At 48.7% G+C, this 26,013-nt stretch overlaps 1 protein-coding gene and 1 long non-coding RNA gene across 5 annotated transcripts in view; one reads left to right on the forward strand and one right to left on the reverse strand.

Annotated features, from left to right (window-relative positions):
• LMNTD1 (lamin tail domain containing 1) overlaps window positions 1–26,013 on the forward strand; it is a 109,720-nt gene that overhangs the window by 21,449 nt on the left and 62,258 nt on the right. For all 4 annotated transcript variants that reach the window (XM_019544393.1, XM_019544390.1, XM_019544391.1 and 1 more), the window contains one exon: window positions 24,999–25,090. In XM_019544393.1, coding sequence (XP_019399938.1) covers window positions 24,999–25,090 — 92 coding nt within the window. The remainder of the gene's footprint in view (window positions 1–24,998; window positions 25,091–26,013) is intronic.
• The window catches only part of LOC109316380, an 18,789-nt gene continuing 7,393 nt past the window's right edge, over window positions 14,618–26,013 (reverse strand). Inside the window, exons 2-3 of the long non-coding RNA XR_002102827.1 lie at window positions 22,159–22,161; window positions 14,618–14,627 (exon numbers count right to left, since the gene is read on the reverse strand). This is a non-coding gene — a long non-coding RNA (uncharacterized LOC109316380). The remainder of the gene's footprint in view (window positions 14,628–22,158; window positions 22,162–26,013) is intronic.

The raw sequence follows: 26,013 nt of genomic DNA on the forward strand, positions 1-26,013 counted from the left end.
GGGTCGGAAGGGACCTGAGCAGATCATCAAGTCTGACCCCCTGCCATGGCAGGAAAGGGTACTGGGGTCAAACAACCCTGGCAAGGTGTTTATCCAGCCTCCTTTTAAAACCCCCCAGGGCAGGAGCCAGCACCACTTCTCTTGGAAGTTGGTTCCAGATCCTAGCTGCCCCGACAGTGAAGTGGCGCCTCCTGACATCTAGCTTAAATCTACCCTCTGCCAGCTTGTGACTGTTATTTCTTGTCATTCCTGGTAGTGCTTGGGGGAACAGGGACTCCCCCAATTCCTGCTTGTCCCCCCGACCAGTTTGTAAATGGCCACTAGATCCCCCCTCAGTCTTCTCTTGTGGAGGCTGAACAGGTTCAGGTCCCTTAGCTTCTCCTCATAGGGCCTGCCCTGCTGACTCCTGATCATGTGGGTGGCCCTCTTCTGGACCCTCTCCATGGTGTCCACATCCCTCTTGAAGTATGGCATCCAGAACTGGACGCAGTATTCCAACTGCAGCCTGACCAGTGCCGCATAGAGGGGGAGTATCACCTCCTTGGACCTGCTTGAGATGCATCTGTGGATGCATGACAAGATACAGTTAGCCTTCCTGACCGCTTCCCCACATTGTCGGCCCATGTTCATTCTGGCATCAATAATAACTCCAAGATCCTTTTCTGCCTCTGCACTGACAAGAAGGGAGTTCCCCAGCTTGTAAGTATGCTGCTGGTTCTTCCTCCCCAGGAGCAGTATCCTGCACTTGTCAGTGTTGAAACCTATCCTGTTCTCATCCATCCACCCCTGTAACCTGTCCAGGTCTGATTGCAGCCTATTCCTCCCTTCTGGTGTGCCCACTTATCCCCACATCTTAGTGTCATCTGTGAATTTGAACAGTGTGCTTTTTATACCCTCGTCCAAGTCACTGATGAAGATGTTGAACAGTGGGGGCCCAAGGATCGAGCCCTGGAGAACCCCACTGCCCAAATCCCTCCAGGTCGAAATAACCCGTCCACCACCACTCACTGGGTGTGGCCTTCCAGCGAACTAGTGACCCATTTGACTGTGTAGGTGTCAACACCACAGTCCTCTAGTTTTTTTAATGAGAATGGGGTGAGAGACAGTGTCGAAGGCCTTCCTAAAGTCCAGGAAGACTACGTCCACTGCTACCCCTGCATCTAAGGATTTTGTGACCTTGTCATAAAAGGCTACTAGGTTGGTCTGATAGGACCTGCCTCTAATGAACCCGTGTTGGTTGCCCCTAAGCATAACCTCCCCCCCGGCCCCTCGCGGACATGCACCAGGATAATTCTCTCAAAAAGCTTACCTAGGACTGAGGTAAGACTGACTGGCCCATAGTTTCCTGGGTCCTCCTTCCTCCCTTTTTTGAAAATGGAAACCACAGTGACCCTTTTCTAGTCCTCTGGCAGCATGCCAGAGTACCATGAGTACTCGTAAAGCCATGCCAGGGGTCCTACTATGACCTCTACTAATTCCCTCAGCACAGTGGGGTGGAGATCATCAGGACCTGGTGATTTAAATACGTCCAGTCCCTCCAGAAGTTCTCTGACTAGGTCCTCACTGACCCTAGGCCTGGGTGCGTCTCCCCTGGGACCTTTGGGGGTCCCAATGGAGGGGGGGGTGACCCGGTCCCTGCTCAGAAAAATGTAGGCAAAGAAATTGTTAAATAGGTTTCTTTATTTCTCTCCCCCAACTCTTCACATATCTGACTTCCTGAAGGTTTTATTTTCTTACCCACTGGGAGCATGGGAGAAAAGAACAGTTTAGTTAGAGTTCCTTTGCAATTGTCTGTAACAATGAATTATGAAATTATTCCTTTGTATGCTGACAGGCAAGATGACAATACTCACGATCTCAAATAAAATATTAAATATAAGAGCCATAGCTAGTCTTTCCTCTGATAAATATTCTTGAGATACATTTTGCTGCAGGATTATTTCCATAAATTAATAGGAAAATGTAAGAATAATTCTTATTTTATTACAAAAAAATTACAATCATTTTAGGCAGGTTTATAAATGTATACTGCTGGAGATTATTACTAACAATGATTACTAACTAATCATTTTGAACTACAGAGCTAGCTGGTTATTTTTTTCACATTATAAAATTATTAACCAGCAAACTTATAAACTGTACATTGTATAACTGGAATCCACAATTGCATGAGTAACTAGTTTCATGAGGCTTCACAGTTCAGGAGAGCAATCCTGTGCAGAAAAGGCACAGAGGAATCATGGAAACACAGGCCTAATGAGAGCTTTATAGGAATCAATGCCACTAACTTTTCATTTGTTTTTCCCTCTGCAGAATTTTTAAATCAATGTGTCTTTTATACATTGGCTTCATATTTAGTATATATAAATTGTGTCAGTATTCTCTCCAAAGTTGATGGGGCCACATCTTTGAGTCAAAGAAACGAATGATTTCATAGGTCTTTTGTGTTTCTTCCAGAATAGTTAATTTTATTATACCAAACTAGTTCAGTTCTAAGGACCTAGATAAACTTCACATGCTATACTGTCTCACGTTCTTTGATTATTTGTTTAGAAATTAGATTTACTAATTTTATGTTGTGTCAGTGCTGTTTCTAATATAGGCAATGAACCATATTTTAGTTTTAAGCTAAGATCATTCAAGTGTTATTTCCTATAGCATATTTTCCTTCCATCTCACTACTCTTATCCCTTGCATAGCTGCTCTGTCCTTTTTGTCACAGTGATATTACTACCACATAATATTCCAGGAAAGGAAATGGTGTTATATTATTTTCTATCCCATTCCATTTTCCCCCTTTTTGACTACAGCTACACATAGTACTGAGCTGTCCACAGTAATTGCTAGGTGTTGGTTTTGATTCTTTAAGGTGTGTACATCGGCATCCAATCTACAGTCACACAGCTTACTTTAAAATGTGTGAATGTATAATGGAAGAAGTGTGTGCACCCTCAGGAACCACACAGGGCAACAGGTGTAAGTAATTCATGGTGGATGCAGGGGCAGGTGGGAGTGTTGGTGGGTCCAGGGGGAATTTAGTGGGATTAAGGGTTTGTGGGGAGGTGGGGGTTGGGGGCTATACAAAAAGCCCAGTAGAGGTCAGGGGGTAGGAAAAGCACAAACCTGGAGCCAGGGTGAGCAGCTTGGCTTTCCTAGCCACAGGGGCTGCACTCCAAAACATATATAGGTATTTGATAGATCAGGTTAACCCATTCCCAATTTAAGTTAATTCACCTCCTCAAGTAAGCAGATGCATAGATGGACATTTAGATTAACCCAACCCTAGTTAGGTCAATCTAAATGTAACAGCTGCACATACCCTGAGTTAATTCAGAAAGTACTAAAGAATCTGAACATCTTTTCCTTGCACTGGGCATTTAGGAACCTAACATTTCACTTGGCGTCATGCTGTTCGTTCACCTCGTCTTATTGGGTCTTCATCACAATTTTCTTCAACTATTGACCCATCTAAACATTTTGATTTTTATTCATGTGCCATCATTTTCAATTCTTGCTTCATTTACCTAACTAAGAAGAAATACCTATTTTGTTTAGTGTCTAGCTGCCTAAGTGTATTCCTGTCTGTTTGACACTCCAGAGTATCCCCATTTTTCTCCATCCAAGATCTAAGAGAAGGAAGCAGTTACTGCCACAGCTAACAAGTTCCATCTCAGCCTTGTTCAAGTTCAATTATGCAGTTCCATGCATCTCCCATTCTCCCCAGAAATGCATCACCATGGTTGTTTGCTGCTTTTTGTTGTTGCTAAATTTTGCTCTATCAGAGCATTAAGAAAGGAACTTTGCAATGAGTTAAAAAATAGTCTGGGCATGTATGATGAAGCAAGCACTTTGAAGTCTCATCCAAAAACAAGTTTTGTCAATCAGAATTTCTTCACATCTACTGTTGCTGAGAAACACTAATTAAACTTTGGGTGGCAAATGGAGAATGAAAGGCAGGGAGAAAGGGAAAAATTCAATGCATGTTTTTGGTAAAAAAAAAGGAACCTTACTATAGCCCCTTTCTGTATGAAGTCAAGCCAAATCATTATTGTTCTCTCTTATTTTTCCCCTTTTCCTCCATTTGTTCCAAACAGATCACACAAAGTCTATTCTGCATCCTTTGCTCACATCAAGAAGCGCTTACTTTCATAAATTGTCCTAGCGACTGTTGAAGCAAGTGGGGCTGCTCATGTAAATTGTAGTGAACACAAATAATGTTTTTAGAATCAAACTCCAATTTTTTATCTTAAGACACTGACCTACTGCAGACAGGCTTGTAATAACATATGCCCTTGTAAATGAGGTTCTGCACACACACTAATGTCATTCTGGAATAAAGGTAAAATAGCCAAATATAAAATTAGGGTAAAGGTCAAACAAGGGACTACAGCAGCAGCAAGGAGAACAAAGTCACTTGTTTTCTTAAATAGATTAGATGACACCAAATGAAGATCAAGTAAATGTTCCTCACCATCAATCACAAAGGAAAGCATACCAATTTGTCCAGAACACTATCATTCACTATAATTGACAGCTGGGTGCTACACCCCAATTTGCAATCTGAATTCCTGCCTTTCCTGCCATGTCTGATTTTCCATGCAGAGACTTCCAATCTTCTTAACCTTTAAAGTTCCTCTTCACATATAGTTCTTAGCCTCCACCTTGCTTGGAAGACTGTTCCAAAATTTTAATCTGCTACTAGTTAGAAGCTTTCTCCTAATTTCTAATCTACATTTATTTGTAGCCAGGGAAAAGGGGGGTAAAAATCCAACAAAAATAAATAAATAACTGCCCACAGAAGGACCCAGGTATAACAGACAAAGCCTAGGGCTATGGCCTGCAAGCTCTGCAAGCTCTGCCCTCACAATCTAAAACAACCCAAAAACAGTTAGTCCAACAACAATCTGCTCAGACCCTTGAAAGGGCAGCAGAATCACAGTGCAAAGATTAAATGGATGCCCTCAATGCTACAGAGCACCCCTTGAATGGCCCAACATGCCTGGAAGGTGGGTTCTGTCCACTGGAGAGTTGCATATTCAAATTCCAGTGTGTCAGGCATGCCTGGACCAAGAACTAAAAGAATCTCAGGGTTTCATCAGAGCTGGCCCCAATGAGCCGGTTCCTGTGGCTCTTGAGGATGGCCGTCTTAGCCTGACCAAGCAAAACGTTGGCCAGGCAGATGATACCCCCATCTGCCACCTGGTATGGGAAAGAAAACAAATAGGTGGTCTCCAAGAGGTCCAAATCTAGTGCTTCAAACGAGGTGCCAAGGGCAGCAAAGAGCAGCAGCAGCCGGAGGCACACCTGAGGAAGGCATGGAATAAATCCTCTTCTACCTCCCCTGGGCAAAAAGAACAGACCACTGATGCAGTTGGGTCCATGTGGCAGACGAGAGTGCCGGTGGCAAGTGTCCCATGCAGCAACTGCCACTGGAGGTCACCAGTCCGTTCAGCAATGGGTAGATTCTAGATTGTGCGCCATGCAGGGTGAGCTGCTGTGAGTGCTAGTGCCACTAGGTGCCGCCTCCACATCATGTCAGGTCAAGTGGCAAGGACATGAGCGTGGTGGGCACAAACCACCCATATGTACAGGGCTTTCTGGGGAAGCATGTCAAAGCGAATCCCGGCATCACTGTCAGGAGGCACAGAAAGAGTTAATAAGATACCAGGTCCACTGCCCAGGTCGCTATCCATGGGTGGGACAATGAGCAGTGGTGGAAAGGGCTCTCCAGAGGTATCTCCAGCAGGGATGTCCCTCGATGGCAGCCACTGCCTCCACTGGGAGGGTGGCCTACACATTCCTCAAGAGATGGGTGGTGCAGTGGACTGAATGCATGCCCAACTGAGCAGCCAGATCCTCAGCTGACAGCCAGTCTGACTGGTCCAGATCAAGAGGGTAGCCTAGCCAGAATGTATGTGACTGGATGAGAGAGTCAGTGAGGCTATCAGACCTGAGGCTTGACAGTCTGTGCTGCACGGCCAGGTTGTAGACAAGTGGCTTCTGCAGCAACTATGGAAATTGCAGATGCCTGGCCTGGTGTTGGAGGTGGAAGACAGTTTGCCAGGGCCACACCAGTCTGCGGTAGAAGGGCAGAATGGTGCCCCAGTCCAGGAGGGCAGGAGCCAGGAGAAAGAGTTCTCGGTCAAACCCGAGGTTCCCTACCTGGTGCAGAAACACGTAGGCCAGCTGCTGCCAGGGAGGGCAGTCTTCACAATAAGGGAGTCTCTGAAGAGCCTGCAGGTGGAAAGCAGGCACTCTACTCACCAGGTCAACCAAGCCCTGGTTTCCCTCAGCCATAGGCAGATAGAGAACAGTTTGGGGGAGCCAATGGTGTCCGTCCCAGAAAAAGTCCACCAGCAGTTTTTGAAGCTGTTTGAGTAATTGTGGGAGGGGATCCAACATGGCACACCAGTGCCATAATGTTGCAGCTGCCAAATTGTTCACATGGTAGGAGAGGCTGAGCATGCACCAACGCCACTGCTGCAGGCGTGCCTCCACCTCCTTGCTAAGGCCTTTCCAATTCTGTGCTGGGAAGACTGATGGGCCAAGGAGCACATCCAGAGCTTTAAGGCCCTCGCACTGCCAGGTGAGACCCCCAGGCAGGTCTGGGGGGGGGATGTTTGGTCCATGCACCGATTGCACCAATTGCATTGTTCTTAGGCCAGTTAATGCTAGTTAATCCAAGCTGAGGAAGCATGCTCATAAGCATGCTGACAGTCCACCAGCAGCTGGACATCACTCTGGGTGCTGAAGAGAATGGTCAGATCATCTGCATGTGCCGTCAGCCTAACCAGTGGGCTGCCGACCAAATCAGAGGTCAATGGAAGATGAGGCCAGTCAGACACTGTCACCGTGTATGAAGCAGGGGCTCGATGGCCAGAGTGTACCGCATTCCTAAGAGGGGACAGCCCTGGTAGATGCCCTTGTGAGCCAGGAATGGAGCACAATGTTCACTTTCAAAAGATTGAAGACATCTCGGTACAGTACCTGGAGGGCAGAGGTGAAGACCAGTCCAAAACCAAAGGCATCCAGAGTCTGAAAAAGGTAGTTGTGGCTGACCCTATCAAAGGCTTTCTCTTGGTGCAAGGAGATAAACCAGACATTCAGTCCAAAGAGGTCTGCGGCTGTCACCAGGCCACAAAGCAGGAACAGATTATCTTGGATGGTCCTGCCTGAGGCTATGGCAGTACCCAGTTGATTGGCTAAGGCTTTTGCCAGAATCTTGTAGTCACCACACTGAAGGGATACCGGCTGCCAGTTCTTAATGCATCTGAGGTCCCCTGTCTTTGGAAGCAGGGTGAGGCTCTCATGAAACACATGCAAGAGGCAGGGGCCAAGGAGAGGCGAGAGGTCTTATAAAACCCAGTGGGCAGCCCTTCGAGTCCTGGGGCTTTGCCCACAGTGAGGCATCCCACTGCAATCATGAGTTTCTCCAGGGACAGCTCTCACTCAAGTTCTTTGGCCACTACTGGGTACAGCTTGGGAAGGCCATCAAGTAAGCTCTTACTGGACTCTGGGCAGAGCGGTTCAGCCACATACAGGTCTTGATAGAAGGCTACAGAATCCTTGAGTAGCTGTCTGTCCGGAGTCTTGAGATGGTCAAGGATTTTCTGCAGGGCCCATCACTTTTCCAAGTTGAAAAAGAACAGGGTCAGGGTATCAGCCTCTGCCACCTCTTGGCAGTGGGCACAAATCCTTACACCTCAGGCTGTGCCCTCTGCCAGCTCCCACAGGTGCTTCTTCTGTGTGTCTGCCAGCATCACATAGGGTCACGTCAAGCAGTGCTACATCCCCTCCAACCCCAGACACGGCAGCAGAGCTCACTCATTGCCAGCTGTGTGTATTGCTGGCAGAAAGCTCTTATCTGTGCTTTCCCCACATCCCACCATTCCTTCTAGGAGGAATAGGTGGTTCTCAGTCTCCCATGTCCACCAGAAATAGGCAAAGCATTCACAGAAGTGAGCATCTTGCAGCAAGCTGGTGTTAAAGCACCAGTAGGGTGCCCGGGAACGTGCTCTGCCAAGGAGACTCAGCTTGCAGCAAATAAGACTGTGATCCAAGAGTCTGGATGTAATAATGTAGCTGCCATGCAGGACCAGCAGGCTATGCCTGGTGACATTGAAGCAGTCAAGGCATGCCATGGCAATCCCACCAACAGTTGATGTATTGCTTGGAGTCAGCATGGAAATGGCACCAGACATCCATGAGGTCCCCTGCCTCCAAAACTGTCTGCAGCCACCAGGCTGAAGACAGATGGGGTTCTGGCCCATTCTGGTCATGCCATTTGTTGACCGTGCAATTAAAGTCCCCACCCAGGAGGAGAAGGTTCTCGTCAGCTGCACTCCTCAAAATTCAGCCAGGGTCTCAAAAAAGGCTGTCCATTCTCCCCCAAAAGCGGGTGCATAGATATTAATCAGGAGGAGGTGATGTGCCTATGTGATATGAGCAGTGAGCAGGCGGCCAGGGACAACCTCTTGGGTTACCACCGAGTCAGGCAGTAGCTGTGGTAATAAGAGGATTGTGACTCCTGCACTGAGAGAGGTGCCATGGCTCAGGAAAGTATGGCCCTTCCAGGTGGCATGCCAGTTGGCTTGACTAGCTGCTTAGTATGGGTTTCTTGCAGAAAGGTGCAGTAGGGGTTTCTTGCAGAAAGGTGAAGTCCATTTTTTTTTGACACAGGAAATCAAACAGTGCCATCTGCTTCACATGGTCTCTGAAGCTGTTGGCATTGAGTGAACCAAAGATTGTGGCAGCCACGCATGAAGGGTGTAGAAAAGGAGGGACAGGCAAAGCCAAGGGAACAGAGAGGAATAGCAGAGAGGAGCAAGTATGAAAGACAGGGAAAGAAAAAGGCCTACAGCTTGCCAGCAGGTGTTGCTCTCAACAAGTGCCCAACATCACCCACAAGCTTACTTAAGTGAAAACTATATCGCTGCATCCCTGCAGTGGAGTGCAGCACTGCAGCTTCAGCCTTAACAGACAGCACAAATGTCTCCAGTTCTGGGAACCATTTCTGTGTATGTTGTGTAAACCTTCAGTGGTGCTTTGTCTAGTCAAGAAACTTAACAAGGCTTTCAACTAAGTAACCAACACAGGGAGGTTCCTTAGAAGCAGGAACAGGTGGGAACACTCCCTATTGAGGGGGCACCTTAGCTAAATCAGAGTATGCCCCCTCCTGAGGCAGGACTTCTGTTAACTTGTCCTCAGAGGCAGAGTAAAATTCTGACCCCAAGGAGGAGGAGCTGTACACATCAGGCACTGAGAGCCACCAAGTCCAGGGAGGAGCACTTGTCTCCTCACCAGGATCCTCAGCATCAAGCCCTGTGGGAGCAGCGTGCTCCAAGGAGGCCTAGGAGGGTAAATCAGTCCCTGATCTCTTGGGTGGAGCACTCTCATGGGTCAGGCATTCTTGCTCCTGGAGCCTCTTGTGGCTCCCAGAGGGTCCAACCTCCATATCAACCTCATCATCCTCAAGGAGCTGAGAGGTGGTGGGAGGGCTATTGGACCCCAGCACCACTTCCCCCACTCCCAAATCACCCCTGAGAACCACAGGGTCTGGGGGGGATGCCGAGGAGGCAGGCAGAAAGACGAAGCCCTGTTCACAAACCTCATCTGCCCTTGAAGTGGTGGTAACAAGGTCTTTTTAGGAGACCCCTTTTTTTTCTGGGACTTGCCCATCCCAGCAGGAGGAGACAAATCCTTCCCTGAGGGGGGAGGGAAAGGGAAGGCCAGGTCCACTGGCACAGAGCCAACTGACTCCCATGAAATGGGGGAGAACTGGGAGAAAGGCCCTTCCCCACCACCTGACAGAGCTGCCGCACCAGAGGTGGATGAGCCACCATCAGGCACAGCTGCAGGAGGCTCTGATGTGGCTGGCTTCTTTGAGCATTGGGTAACCAGGTGGGACCTGCTAACACAGCGAGGACATGAGGTGTCCCCAGTGGTGAGGTAGACCTTGTACCACTGCCTATCAATCATGAAGGACAAGGACTGAGGCAAACCCCGACCCTCCCTGTTAAACAGCATGAACAGCTGCCTTTTAAAGGACAGGAAGGACATGCTGGAGTTCAGGGACTTTGCTGTCAAGCAGCAGTCTATGGACTGGCCTTGTAACCATGCCATAAGAGCGCAGGCAGTTAGTGAGGTCACCATCCTAGAGAAATGGAGGCATGTTCGAGGCTACCACACAAATGGCTGATGTGTCTAGAGGCGTTGAGAGGCAAAAAACACCCCTGACTGACACCCATGCAACCACAACCTCATTCACTAAAGCAGGGGAGCTGAGGAAGCTGATGGAGACTGAACTCACCCAGGCAGCATACAGGACATGCTTACAGCCTATAAATGCCCCCACAGCAGCATTACACTCCTTCACTCCAATGGAGGGAGGGGCATGAAGCCAGAGACCAAAGCTCTGGTCCAGACTAGGTGAAGCCCCAGCAGTAAACTTCTGGAAGCTGCCTTCAGCCATTCCAGTGAAAGAAGGGTTAACCCTGCGAGGAACCAGAGTGGTGAGGGGAGGGCAGCCCTCTGCCCAGCAAGGAACAAAGAAACTGGAAACAAACAAACTAACCCCAGGGGAGAGAGAAGGGTAAGCAATGTGGCAGGGGAAGGGAAGGGAGAAAAACAAAAAAAACCTGAGGAGGGGGAGAGAGGGTGACTGCAGGGGAAAGGGCTGGGAGAAGGGGAAAAAGGCAAGGAAAAGTAATGAAAGTGAAGAACTACAGTGGAAAAGGGGTCAGACTTTAGGGGAGGGAAAACAAAACAAGAGAAGGAGAAATGTTCACAAAACAGGGAGAAGCACTCAGAGCTCTGAGCAGATATTCCTGTCAGCGGGCATCTTGAAAGAAAAAAAAGACAGAAAGAAAGAAAGACTTTGACTTTTAAAAACATTTAGTCCAGGGAGGGTGACAAATGGGGGGCAGTAAAGACACTACAGGATGGTCCAAAGGTCTGGGCCTCAAGGACAAGTCTGGGCTCATGGCCTGCAAGGCCTGCCCGCACAGTCTAGTCTATGTCTTTTTAACAAGAGGCACCCCCTCAATGACCCAACACTCCTCAAAGGTGGGCACTGTCTGTTGGAGGACTGCATACTCGAATTTGAGTGAGAGTCGGGCCCACACCAACAGGTGGAAAAACTGCAGGGCATCATCCATCTCAGTCCCAGCAAGTTGGTTTTGGTGGCTCTTCAGGGTGGCCATCTCAGCCTGGCCCACCAGGAAGTTGGCCAGGCCAACCACGCTCCACCTGGTCACCCTATATGGGAAAGAACAGATGTGTGCATACTCTGAGAAGTCCCAGCCCAGCACCTGAAGCAGCACGATGAGGGTGGAAAAAAGCAGCCACAGCTGGGGGCAGTTGAGGAAGGTGTGAAAAATGTTCTATTCCACTGTCTCTGGGCAGAAGGGTCAGGCTGCCGAGGCCACCAGGTCCAGGTGGCGTGCAAAGATGCCAGAGGTCAGGATGCCACGCACCAATCTCTACTGGAGGTTGCCACCCTTCTTGGTGGTGGGTGCCTTGTATAGTGCGTGCCATGTTGGGGCCCCCAGCAGCATCAGGCTCCGCTGCCACATGGTGTTGGGGTGGCTGGCCAGCATCTGGTCATGCTGGGTGCACACCACCCAGGCATAGAGGCAGTGTACCGAAGGGGCTGCCCGTGTTGCTGTCTGTGGGCATGGGGAGCCTCAGCAGTGTGTCAGGCCAGTTAGGCAGCTCACTGGCCACCACTGGGATGACTGGAAGCACAGGAAAGACGTCGCCCACAGCGTCCACAATGGGGAGGGCCTGGTACACCTGAAGGTAGCTTTCTGGGGTGGTTGCCACTTCCATCAGGAGGGCAACCCTAATGGCTAGTAGAAGCCAGCCCACCATGCGGATGGAGTGCAAGGCCAGCCAGGCGGCCAGCCAGGAGGCCAAGCTCTCAGCTGACAGCCAGCCCAACTGAAAGGGGTCCAGGAGTTGCCTCAGGTGGCTGGTGTGTACCTTGATGATGGCAGCCATGAGATTGGCAGAGGCCAGAATGGCACCACATGCTGCAGGGCCAGGTTGTAGATCAGGGACTCCTAAAGCAGCTGCAGGAACCGCAGGTGCCTGGCCTGGGGACAAAGGTGGAAGGCGGCCCGCCAGCCCCGCACCATTCTGAGGTAGAATGGGGGAGGACCCATTCAGGAAGGTAAGGTCCAGCATGAACAGCTCCTAGTCAAAGCCAAGGCCCCCCCACTCAGTGCAAGAACCGGCACGGCAGCTGCCACCTTGGGAGGTGGCCCTCAGTGTACAGAAGCCGCTGGAGGGCTTGTATGTGGTAGGAGGCCACCCTGCTGGCCAGGTCAGTCAGGCCCTAGCCCCGCTCGATGGTGGGCAGGTAAAGGGCAACTCATGAGAGCTAGTGGCGTCTGTCCCAAAAGAACCCCACCAGGAGCTGCTTCAGCCTCTTGAGCAGCTCCAGCAGGGAGTCCAGCACAGTGCACTGGTGCCACAAAGTCGTGGCCACCAAGTTGTTGGTGATGAGGACCTGGCCATGGTAGGAAAGGGCAGGCAAGTGCCAGTGCTAGCACTGCAGGCAGGCCTCCATCCCCTCCACAAGGTCCTCCCAGTTGCGGGCTGCAAGAGCTGGTGGCCCCAGGAACAACCCCAGGGTTTTGAGGCTTTCCCAGCACTAGGCGAGGCTCCCCAGCAAGTCCAGGAGGGGTGAGCCAGCCCATGCCCCGAACAGGAAGGTGCCTCTCTTACCCCAGTTGATGCGGGCTGATGAAGCATGCTCATAGGTGTGCTGGCAGTCCACCTGGGCCCTCATGTCCTTCTGGCTGGCCAGGAACACAGTCACATCATCCACGCACACTGTCAGCTGGATCAGGGGCCTGGTGGTAAGGGTGGGGGAGGGGAGGGGGTATAGCAGGGGCTTAGCCATGGGCAACAAGCTTCCAGCCCGGGCTAAACTCATAGTTTCATAGTTTCATATTTTCTAGGATCAGAAGGGACCTGAGCAGATCATTGAGTCCAATCCCCTGCCATGTCAGGAAAGAATACCAGGGTCAAATGACCCCAGCAAGGTGTGCATCTAGCCTCCTCTTAAAGACCCCCAGGGTAAAAGCCAGCACCACTTCTCTTGGAAGTTGGTTCCAGATCCTAGCTGCCCTGACCATGAAGTAGCGCCTCCTGATATCTAGCCTAAATCTACCCTCTGCCAGCTTGTGACCATTATTCCTGGTCACTCCTGGTAGTGCTTGGGGGAACAGGGACTTCCCCAGTGCCTGCTGGTCCCCTCTGACTAGTTTGTTACAGGCCACTAGATCCTCTCTCAGCCTTGTCTTGTGGTGGCTGAACAGGTTCAGGTCCCGTAGCCTCTCCTCATAGGGCCTGCCCTGCTGCCCCCAATCATGTGAGTGGCCCTCCTCTGGACCCTCTCCTTGTTGTCCACATCCCTCTTGAAGTGCAGCGCCCAGAACTGGACACAGTACTCCAGCTGCAGCCTGACCAGTGCCGCATAGAGGGGGAGGATCACCTCCTTGGACCTGCTTGAGATGCATCTGTGGATGCATGACAAGGTACGGTTGGCCTTCCTGACTGCATCCCCACACCGCTGGCCCATGTTCATCTTGGAGTCAATGACGACTCCAAGATCCTTTTCTGCCTCTATACTGACAAGAAGGGAGTTCCCCAGCATGTAGGTATGGTGCCAGTTGTTCCTCCCCAGGTGCATCACCTTGCACTTGTTGGTGCTGAATCCCATCCTATTCTCATCCGCCCACCCCTGTAATCTGTCTAGGTCTGATTGCAGCCTATTCCTCCCTTCCAGCCTGCACACATCTTAGTGTCATCAGCAAATTTGAACAGGGTGCTTTTTACCCCCTCATCCAAGTCACTGATGAAGATGTTGAACAGTGCAGTCCCAAGGAGCGAGCCCTGTAGAACTGCACTGCCCACATCCCTCCAATTCGAATATGACCCATCCACCACCACTCTCTGGGTGCGACCCAATTGACTGTGTGGGTGTCAACACCACAGTTCCCCCAGTTTCTTAATGAAAACTGGGTGAGACAGTGTCGAAGGCCTTCCAAAAGTCCAGGAAGACTATGTCCACTGCTACCCCTGCATCTAAGAATTTGGTCATCTGATCATAGAACGCCACCAGGTTGGTCTGACAGGACCTGCCACTAATGACCCCGTGTTGGTTGCCCCTAAGCATAATCTCCCCTGCTGGCCCCTTGTGGATATGTACCAGCATAATTTTCTCAAAAAGCTTGCCCAGGATCAAAGTAAGACTAACTTGCCTTTAGTTTCCAGGGTCCTCCTTCTTCCCCTTTTTGAAGATGGGAACCACATTGGCCCTCTTCCAGTCCTCTGGCACCACACCAGAGCACTGAAAGTTCAGGTCCCCCATGATGACTGCATCCTTTGACTTCACTACCTCCATGAGCTGACTTAAGAATTCCTGGTCGAGCTCTTCCCCTTGGTTGGGAGGTCTGTAGTAGACCCCCACTGTTAAGTCTCTTTCCCCTTGACTGCCTTGTATTCTAACCCAAAGGACTTCAGAGTGCCCCTCCTCTGATTCTTTGCTAATTGACAAGGTTGTGTATTCCTCCTTAATATAGAGTGCCACGCCCCAAGCTTGCCTTCCTGTCCTGTCCCTCTTGTACAGCCTATATCCCTTGACATTCACCTCCCAGTCATGCATTGGGTCCCACCACGCTTCAATGATCCTCACTATGTCAGGGTTGGTGTCAGCTAGCAGGAGGGTAAGTTCCTCCTGCTTGTTTCCCACATCAATGGGACTCCTACATCAATGAGACTGTCTGAGTGTGTGTGTGGGTGGTCAGTTGTATTGTGGGGCCCACCATGGAGTAGGCAAGCTGGGTTGTGTGGCTGGTAGAAAAACTTTTTAATTTGTGAAAAGAAGTAGAGCAAATTCCAAGGCATGGGGCAAGAGTGAGGGAGGCACCTTGGCCAGCACAAACCAGGAGTGCTGAAAGGGAGCCCCCAGCCATGGGAAACAGAGATAAGAGGATAAGCAGTGTGTGGGGGGGGGGGTGTTGTGTGGGGGTGTCTGCAAGCCCCATATAGAAGGTCCCATATAGGAAAATATGATTGAACAGTAGGCATCGGCAGTGCTAGAAGACAGGAGTTCAAAGGTGGGGGGAGGCTGTTTTGTTTGAGAAGCCCCAGTCATGTGGCAGGAGTGGGGGCAAGCAGCAATGGGAAAAGGCTCGGAGGAACTATCCAGGGAGGGGAGTTCTCTGAAACACTGTACTGTAGCAAGAGAGGGCATGTAGATCCAAATGAGACCTAAACTGAGAGAGAGGCCATTTTTTCTGACACATTACATCCTAAGACCAAAACTACATTTTACTTATTTTGCTGTACCTACCAGCACCCATAAATGACAGTGCTCCTTTGTATGTGGGTGGAGAGTAAACTGAGCCCAAGTAAGGTAATAACAAGGTAATAACATTGCAGAGCACCATCAATGAGGGTATTCAGTATGTTAAGCTGGACCCTGCACCAACAGGTCCCAGGAATGTTCCCCTGTGCCAACTACTCTCAGAAACTGCCAGCTGTTCCCAGTTAACGCACTATGATCTGGAGAAGTTGGTATTCAGGTGGTAAAGCATACGCTCAAGAAGATACCAGGTTTTACAGACACTTGTGTGTGTGTGAATCTTCAGCAGAAGCTGCCCAGCTTATTAAAAATTGCCACAAGCTGCCTAGCTTGGACTCTTACATCAACGGGACTAGCTGAGTGGAGTGGGGGGGAGAGAGAGGGGACATGGCCATTGGCAAGGGAGTAGGGTGAACAGTCTTGAAGGGGTGTGCATGGAATGGAATATGGAATAAGGGTGTGTGTGTGCGTGTGTGTGAGTTTAGGTTGTAGGTGAGCTCTTAGTGCTGTGCTGTGAAACCCTTTCTTTTTGACATTTTCTAATAAAATGAAAAGTCTATTTTTAAAGCGTGGCTAGGCTTTTTATCCTAAATATTTATTTAGAACAAAGTTTTGCAAAGTACTCCTTTCAAAATGCCTGGTTGAATTCAGGGAGGGAGCTATTTAGACAACAAGCTATACAGCTTGAAATCCTACATCAACCATACTGCCTGGTTTCATCTGGAAGATGGCAAAACCCCTCTGCATCTTGCCTGTGAATGGCTGAGGTCAGAGACTGTCCTCATTCTCTTAGGCAATGGGGAAGGAGAGATTTTTTGCCCAACAGCCACAGCCCAGGTGGCAAGCAGCAATGGCAAAAGGCTAGGAGGATCTGTCCAGGGAGGGGAATTCTGGGAAAAACTGCACTGTAGCAAGGGTGAGGGAGCTAGGGAGAAAGAGACATCAGGGCTTGTGCATTCCCTGAGACATGGCCAGTAACCAGGAAGAAGGGTGGGTGGGTGTGTCTGTCTGCAGCATGAGGAAGTGGGAGTGAGGCCCTTTCCTGTTACAGTTAGTCTTGAAAGATCTCTGGGATGAGTTAAAAGAAAATTATGGATATTATTTAATGAGCTTGGGTAATGAAAGAGAGTCATTGAACACTTAAAATGAGAGCCATTTTCTCTGACACATTACAAATCACTTTACATGGTGTTTTAGAAGAAAGCAATAATAAGAAACAAAATAAAATCCCAAACATTAGGACATGGGTGAAAAATGAGAATTTAAACAACGCAAAGAACATAGTGACTTCTGCAGGATCGAATGGTATTGGCAGAGATTCACCGTCATATTGAAGAAACCTAAGAAAAAAGATGACTAAGGGAAATGGACTGTGCAGATTTTTCAGGGATGTGTGAATGGGGCATTTTCTCTAGGCTGTCTCTTTTGCAAGACAGGCAAAAGAGTTTCTTAGTGTATGGGTTATGTATACCAGAGGTGTGGAGAGTACAGCCAGATTCTAGTCCTCTATGACCCCTGAGAAAGGGAAGAAAAAAAATGGAAAGGTAGTTCGCATTGAAATACTTATGAAACACTGGAACAAAACAGATAGGAAATTAGGAAAAGATAACATATCTGATAGCTCCCTAACAGTGAATTCTAATAGGGATGTAATTTCAGATGTTCAGGAGGAAACCATACCAATAATATTAGTCATTCCCCAGAATTGTTCTGGCACTGGAGAATACTGTTAAGGCTGAAGATATTAGAAGAATGCCAATGGAAGGGACTTCTACATATCTATCAGTCAACAAGACAGAGTGTATCCCTGGTGGCAAAAAACCTCGCAAAGCATGTTGTCTCCTCCCTGCTCCCTCCTCTCCATTTGGGAAGTGGTACCCCTATCGTTTGCATAAAGCACCCCTGCAGGGCAGGGCAAAAGGGAGGGCCATTGCCCAAACACCACTGAGGATTCATTGAGTGATTGATTTGAATTTGTTTACATGAACATTGATTTAAAATCACTAAATCACACTTATGGTCATAGGGGTTGATGTCAATAGAGATGCAGGGAAGAAGGAGCTAATAATAAGAGCCACCATACAGGAGGGAAGAGGGAGATGAGGGCCTTTGCCTTTGCTGAGGCCTCAAATGACAGTCTGAAGGTTGCAGCAGTATCTGCATTTAAATCTTCCATTGTGGAGGGCTTGTTCATTTGCTGAGACATGGTCAGTATGCAGGAATGAGTGTCTTTGCCCTCCACCCCAGTTGCTAAGGAGAGGCCTTGGGTGCTAAAACCTGAGAGGGGAAGACTGAGTGTATGTATGAATGGATTATGTATGAGGGACTAGAGTAAGTGTACATATGTATGTATCATATATTAGGAGTGTGAGAAATGGGCCATATTTGATTCCGATTCTGCCTGAATTGGGGACAGTGATTTAATTTGTTGATTCAGATCACTGTCCCCAATTCAATTCAGCCAAATCTGAATCTGAAGATTTGATGCTGATTCGGAGAATCAGCAATTTGGCCATAGACACGGCTTTAAATGTTTTTTCTACAAGTGTGGGAGGGCCCCGCACATGCTTGGTGGCGAGCCCAAAAGTAGACCAGAAGTAGTTCTGGTCCACTTCCAGGTCCGCCACTGAGCAAGCTCGGGGGCTCCCCTCTGCCACCCCCAGGCTCAGCGATGAGGCACAAGGGGACCCTGGGTGCCCCCCCCAGACTCAGGAGACACCAGTCGCCGAGCCAGGGGAGCATGGGGAAGGGCCCCCCGTGGACCCAGAAGTGGACCAGAATTGCTTCTGGTCCACTTCCGAGTCTGCTGCCGAGCACACTGGGGATCTTCTGTGCTCATGTGGGATGCTCCATCTGCCCCAACTTTGCAGCAATCACAAGCTGCCTGCTACCTTGAGGTATGTAGAATTAAACTGTGTCTATATCCAAATCGCCAAATCTTTCTGAATCAGTTCAGAGGGTTCTGATATGATTTGGAGAGATTAAACGGTCTTTTGATTTGATTCAGATTTAGAGATTCAACCACTGAATCAGGCCGAGTCTCCGCTGAATCAAATCAAGGACTGAAGCTTCACATAGCCCTATCATTTATGAATATTACTATTATTACTAGTGTAATTATTAATTTAATCCTTACTGTAATGGTCCCCATTGAGACCCTGTTGCTAAGGGAACGGGGGCAGCCAGAAATAATTATACCATGAGGGGGGCGGGCCCCCGGCCCTAAGGAGCCAATGGCGACTAGACTCCGGAGGATAAGATGGAGAGGAGGAGGGATGCTTTTGGGCACCAGAGTGGCTCTGCAAGAGAGAGAGAGAGCTTCCAGAGAGAAGGACTGGGGAAGCAGGACCTGACTCAGGATCAGAGGGAACAAAGGGATTCTGGAGCCCAGGCACTGACTGACCTTGATGCTACAGGAACGGTGGTGAGTGACGGGAGGAGCAGAGCCGCGCCGCGGGCAGGAGTTATCAAAGTGCGGGGAAGCTCTGGTGAGTTGAAGAGGTGACAAGAGGGGGAGGATTCCTATCCAGACACCTGGAGAGTCCAGAGGACTCCAGGACATCCCAAGGGGAGCGAAGTGCTAAGGACCAGGAGATCAAGGGAGAGCTGCGGAGTCTGCACACCGGCTCTGCCGGAGAAAGCTGCAGGCGGCAGCTGTAACTAGCTGCTAATTGGCTCATTAGCAGCAAGGAGAGGACTCACCGTGGCCATAACAAGCCACTAATAGAGTAATTGGATAAAGGCAGTGTGACTTTCAGGGACTGTGGCACTAAAATGGGGGCTGGCCAGGAGCCTGGAGACCCCAAGATTAACCCTTTTGACTGTGATCTCCCCCAAGAGGGGAGTTCCCTGTTAACAACTGCAAATCACTGAATAAAAATCAAAAAAAGTAAGTTTATTTCAGCGTGGTACTTCCCACAGGTACTTCCTCCCTATTTCATCTCTTTAAGATCCAAGTCGTGGCAGGCGGGAAATACGAGGACAGAGAGGGTACTTGATGGACACGCTGACACTTACCATATACAGAATTATTTGGGATAATTGTCCTTACAAGATACAAGACAGCACAATCATTAGGAAATAGGAACCAGAGCCAGGCCTGGGTCTAGCACCTCAGATTTTGGGCAGCCACCAGAGGAAGGTAGACAGCAAGGAAGGGAGGTAGGCTGAGAAAGGCAGACACATGAGTTATTATGATTATCACCATTATGAAAATATAGTATCCTAAGACCAAAATTTAATTTTACTTATTTTGCTGTACCTACTGGACCCAGCACCCATAAATGACAATGCTCCTTTGTATGTGGATGGAGAGTACACCAAGCCCAAGTAAGGGCTTGTACATTACATTGTAGTAAAAAATTGTAGTAAAAAATTTTGGCTACATAAACAAAGAGAAACAAAGAAAAAGGAACATGATATACATGATCTTTGAAAAGAGCTAATGAAGCATATTTCGGTAAGTAGCTTCTTGGACTAGGTTGACCAAGCTTTATTTGTTGATGTATTGACAGAATACAAGGACTTATCTACATTATGGCAGAGAGAGGTTAATGGTGAATTCCCACATGGTTTTTTCAGTTAAACGGATATTAAAAGTAGTGAAGAAGCACCTGGCAGTGACATTGCCAGCAGTTTTCCTGGAGATGGAAGTGGTGCCAGGTGAGTGTCTGAGGCTTCTGTTCTTCTCTCCTGCCTGCTGTGCATGGCAGGAGCAGCATATGGGAACTAGGATTCAGGAACTAGAAATAGGAGGGAAGGGGAATGTTAGTGTCAGCGTGTGTGGAATACATCCTCTAACCTCGTGTTTCCCGCCTGCCATGACTTGGATCTTAAAGAAATTAAATTGGAAGGAAGTGATTATTACCAAAGGAAGTATCCGCAGGAAGTACCACGCTGAAATAACTTAGTTTTCTCTTTTCTGCTTTTATTCAGTGGTTTGCCGGTTTTACAGGGAATTCCTCTCTTAGAGGAGAGGGGAATCACAGTCCTAAGGGTTAACCCTGGGTCTCCGCTGGGTCACCCTCTGTATTCGGCAGAGGATCTCCGGCCCCTTACTTGAGACAGCAAGTAAAGTAGGGTGCTTACTTGCTTGTATCGGCGGTGCAGAATCAATGTCCACAGGGTCCCTTCCACATCCCCTGCCCCGCAAAGGGAGTCTCTGGGCTTCTTAGTCATGCCTGAGCCCTAGCCCGCTCGCCCCGTAATTGACAAAGAGAAAAAAAGGAAAAAAAAGAAAAGTTTCCTTTTGTTCTATTAAGCCACTAATTGACTAATTAGTGGCTTGTTTCAAATGCTGCTTGTTTCCTTTTGTCATGCGGCTTCAGTGAGCAGGCGCCACGGCTCTCCCATGATTGGGGCTTGCTTTCTCAGCCCTTAGTGTCCCTTTTCCTTGAGTTCCTGAAGTCACCCAGACTCTTCAGGAATCTGGGCGGGGTCTTCCCTCCCGCTGCCCCTCTGGCTCAACGGAGCGTCCCCGATTCTTAATGCAGAGCGTGGCTCCAGCCCATGGCCCGGCTCCGCTTCTCCCCGCACTCACCATCGCTCAGGTGGACTCAAGGTAAGATCAGATGAGATCTGGATCCTGAGATCCCTCTAATCCAGTGCCAGGGTCCCTCTTGCAGCTCCTCTCTCTCTCTTTCTCTCTCTTTCTTCTGTGGTGCCCAAAGGCACCTTTCCTTTTTATCCTCCAGGGTTTAGCTGCCATTGGCAGCTGAGGGCCAGGGCCTGTCATCCTCATGGTGTTATTATTTCCAGCTGCCCCCTTTTCCTTAACAACAAGGTCTCAAGGAGAACCCTGTTACATAGAGCATAAGACTTTGTATTGTAAAACCACCATGCATTCTCTCCAGCCCTGAAATGGTGGTACCCTTTCTGTATTAAAGTTGGGGGGGCATGAGAGGCGAGAAGGGGGAAAGAGTGCATCTTCTACCCCCCATTGAATACTTGCCTTGCAACTTCAGGACTTCATGCTGTGGGATAGCTTGTGTAACCTGGGCGGTACTCCAAGAGGAACTCCCTGTCCAATTGAAGGGACCAAAGCAGGTACACAAGCGCTGTGGGAGGTGTAGGGACTCTCCTCCCCGTATAGAGCAGAGCCAGGCCACCAAAGGGGACTTAACCATATACCTTTTAATACTGGGAACATAACAGGCATAAATCAGAGGGTATAGTGGACACTACAGTGCCCCAAGGGGGCAGGATTCAACAAAGGTTAGACACTTACAATCATTGACAAAGAACAAGGGTTAACAAAACATAAAACACAAACAGCAGAACAAACAATACGGGTTGGTGAAATATAAAAAGGCGTAAAATGTCAAATGATAAGGAAATATAGGGCCTTGGTACTTGGAGGGGGAACACAATGGCTCCTTTCCACTGCAAGAAGATTTGCTTCTTGTTATATCACTCACCCCAAGTCACCTCAGCTTGAACCCAGATCTCCCATGTGTTAAGCAGGAATGCTGCCACACAGCCACCAGTAGTGGCACTGCTCAAGCCTGCTAGGGGTCTTGACCTTCCTGGAGCCCCAGCCTCACGTCCAGCTGCCTGGCCTCTGATTGGAGGAGCTGGAAGCAGAGCTGGGAACCCCTCAAGTCACTGCTCAGAGCCTTCCTGGAGCAGGGAAGCCTCTCCTGCTGGCTGCAGCCTCTCGTAGGGGATCCTGGAGCCCAGTGGGGAGCCTCTCCTGCTGGCTGCACACTGCGGTGCTGAAGGTCCCACTGCTGCCTGCAGGTTCTGTTCTTTCAGGCTTTTCTGGGGCACTGCTTCTGCCTCACTGGCTCAGCTCTGTGAAGCTCCTTCCTTGTTGTCCCTCATTGGTTTCTCCTGAGTCAGCCCATGCTGCCCCTTTTATCCCCCTCCAGGTGACCCAAGGAGCCAATCGGGACATGGCGGGGTGAGTCTCTGGGGCCTGATTGGTGCAGAAAGGGAATCCCAAGTCCTCCAAACATCTTTTGCCCTTTCAAAACCCCTGGGCTAGGTCACTGCCAGCTAGTCTGTCACACTTGCACCAACATTCATTGCAATTAAACCCTATTTACATGAAAATTTAAGTAAATAATGCAAGCCACCCTCCCTCAGGACACAGCCACTTACCTATGCATTGTTTGTGAAACATCTCAGGGTGTCCTGTTTCAAGTGTCGCAAAAGCAGTCTCATCCTGCAGGAGAATGCTGCGTGGATATCAGCAGCCCACACTTGTCAAACCGGTTGTGCCACCAGCTGCAAGTGTCCCACTAGGCTGAGTTCCATTTGCCTTAAAAATCTCTTGTTTGTGGATATGCTGCACTGCACTAGACATCAGCAGCAAGTACTGAACTGGTTGAACTGGTTGTGCCACCAGGGACAAGTGTCCTGCTGAGCTTCGTCCCATTCTCTGTGGATACAGTGTACGCACCCTGATCCCTGTTCCACAAATTTATAGACCCTCAAGGAGGCAGCCTCCCCCCTACCCTGCCGGCCTTGTTCTGGTGTAAAAAAAAACAAAACCCAACAACCCAGACAGCCTGGCACCAGGATGGAAAGCACGTGAAATCCCTCATGGGCTGCAAAAGTGCATGAAAAGCACAGCCCAAAAAACAGAACTCTTCCCTATACAAAAAACAGCAGGGGAAAAATGTGCAGCTTTGTAAAGTGGGTGCATGAGAGATGCAATGCTTGTAGACACTTTTGTAACCATAAGGTACCCCACACTCAACACCACACCCAGCATCCAGTGCAAAAAGCACGCAGAAAAAGAGGGAAGCAAAAGTGCTGTTGCAAAAATCACCCAGAAAAAGCAAGCAGCAGCCAGAATTGTGAAAGGGAGGCAGACAGGATGCTTTTGCAAGGAAAGATTTTGCCCACCAAACCCCCCAAACACCCAGAAAAAGCAAGGGGAAGAAGTGGGTGAAGTCCTTTGGGAAGACTCTCCTGGGCATTTCTTGTCCTAAAACACTACATCGCAGTAAGTGGTACTGAAAGGGCAGGAGGGTGAAATTGTTCTGACATGCCCCCTATTGCATTTTACTAGCTATAGCATAATAAACCATTATGTGGTAAGTCCCGTCCACATTACTCATTTAGTCATCATAAACAAAGAAAAGAAAAGTAAGCCACAAACATTTTTGGGAGGATAAATGCCAATTACATGGACAAGTTCCTCATGAAATCTTCAGGCAGCTACAGATGAAGTGAAAGTCTTGGATGTCTTTAGATATTGGGGGAGGAGGGGCATGGAGGTGCTTTAGAGTGGCTCCAAGTGTCTCATGTGTTCAGTGTCCCACACTTCAAAATGGTAGCAGGGGCACTTTAACTAAAGCTCATTTGATATGCTACAGGTGCATGGCAGGAGGCATGATTGTGGGATTGTGCATTAGATACCATCACACCTTATTGCCAGTGCAGGAGGAGCCCAATCCTGAACTCCCCCAGCACCAGCAAGACACAAGCTCTTGTGCCTGGGAGCACCTTCAGTTCAGGAGCTTCAAGCTGTGGGAGCACCTCATGCATCCTGTACAGCTGGTAGATCACTGCAGTGGCAACGTCCTTTCTTCAGGGGTTTCATGCACCTCTGGGGCGGGGGGATTGCCTGACCCTAGAGGGGTTCTGCCACCCCCTGGGCAGGGAGATCATAGCTGCACCCTGTGGAAGCTGGACCCAGGTGAGTCCAAGCACTGGGAGGCACACTGTGGGGCACAATTGTCCACAGTCATGAAATGCTGGGTTTCTGGCAGTTACACAGTGCTGTTGAGATCCAGAGTACACAGCTGCTGGGTCTAAAATTTCTCAGCAATTGCAGGACTCAGCCTTGCCTGGTCATGGTGCACCCCTGTGGCTGGGAGCCCACAGCTGATGGGACTCCCAGCCACAGGAAAGACCCTGCCACACGTGCAAATTAAAGCTAGATAGCAACCAGCTATAAAGTTAGTACACATTTTTGAGGTCTAACTTTATAGCTTGTTGGAATTTTTTATTGTATGATAAGTACTTTGCATGTGTAGCTGATCTCAAGGTAATTGTGCAATCAACCAGTTACTTGTGCAATACCAATAATGTGTAGAGGGGGCCTGACATGACAGCATGCAGTAGAATGAGCAATAATAGGTGTGTCTACATGAGATGCTACTGCACAGTAGTTATTGCACATTTAGTTAGTACTTGTAAGTTTATACAAGTACTAAATAAATGGGCAGTAACTGGAGTTGCTGCATACTAGCACTGGTGAATGCCTTAAAGTGATTCTACTGCACTCAGGCTGCTGCTCAATCAGTATCTCATGTAAATGTGCCCAGTGAGAAGGAAAACACTGCCATTACATAAGCCCCTGCACACTCAAGGGCTACTCAAGCACTGTCTTAAGTCTTTATCAAAAGATTTGAGTTTGAGTTCAAATCTTCATCAATTCCAAATTCTTCATCAGAACGATTGAAAGAATTTTATTGGTACATTAACAGAAAGGCATCTTGCTGACAACTGTGAAATTCTAGGTGACTTGGGATTTATCATCATATGCCTTTTATTTACAACTTTTTCTATGAGCTGAGGAGGGAAATAGGTTTCCTGTTGTTGACCTTATTATCAAGTTTGGCTTCATTTAAACCAGTGTATATAGTTAATTGTATTTTTCCATCCACAGGTACTCTGTATGTAGGAAGCAGCCATGGAAGAGGCAAAACCATTGCATGTTCTCATGAAAAAAACAGTAGAGGGTCCACTAGATCAGCAGGGGTGAGTAGAGACTAAGTGCTGTTTTCAGTAAAGCAAATTAGTGGGTTTTGGATAAAAGATAAGAAGAAAACCCCTTAAATTTGTCTTCTTACTTTTTTCTAAGAGTTGGGCCCAAAGCAGAAAGCATGTTGATTTAAATCTGAATTCAAACACAGCAACTTGGTCAAAGGTACCTAATGTACCCATAATAAAGCCTGCTTCATTTGGGTGCAGTTAAATTCACATTTGAAGACTGTGAGCTTTATTTTCATTTACACTGAAGTCTGTTTCCACTATTCCTGCTAGGGAAATGAAGCCCTGAAGTAAATGTCCTTTTAAGACAGCTCCATGTTTATACTGCTCAATATAAAGGCCCAGAATTTAGCACTGTATTAATAATGGCAAGTTCAAGAACCACAAATTGGTCAGGGTGCACCCCTGGGGTGGGAGCCCACAGCTGATGGGACTCCCAGCCACAGGAAAGACCCTGCCACACGTGCAAATTAAAGCAACTCTGGGACTAGGGGGCAGTACACACATCCACAGGAGGCCTCAAATGCCTCTACACAAATGCTCGTAGCATGGGAAACAAGCAGGAGGAACTCACCCTCCTGATGGCTGACACCAGCCCGGACATAATGGGGATCACGGAAATGTGGTGGGACTCTACACATGATTGGGCAGTGAATGTCAAGGGCTATAGGTTGTACAGGACGGACAGGATAGGAAGAAGAGGTGGGGGTGTGGCACTCTATATCAAGGAGGAATACACATCCTCGTCAATTAGCACGGAGTCAGAGGAGCGGCACTCTGAGGTGCTTTAGGTTAGAGTACAAGGCAGCCGAGGGGAGAGAGACTTAACGGTGGGGGTCTACTACAGACCTCCCAACCAGGGAGAAGAGCTTGACCAGGAATTCTTAGGTCAGCTCACAGAGGTAGTGAAG

Source organism: Crocodylus porosus, unplaced genomic scaffold (genome assembly GCF_001723895.1).
Source record: "Crocodylus porosus isolate Cpor-Errol unplaced genomic scaffold, CroPor_comp1, whole genome shotgun sequence".
NCBI classification, from domain to species: Eukaryota; Metazoa; Chordata; order Crocodylia; family Crocodylidae; genus Crocodylus; species Crocodylus porosus.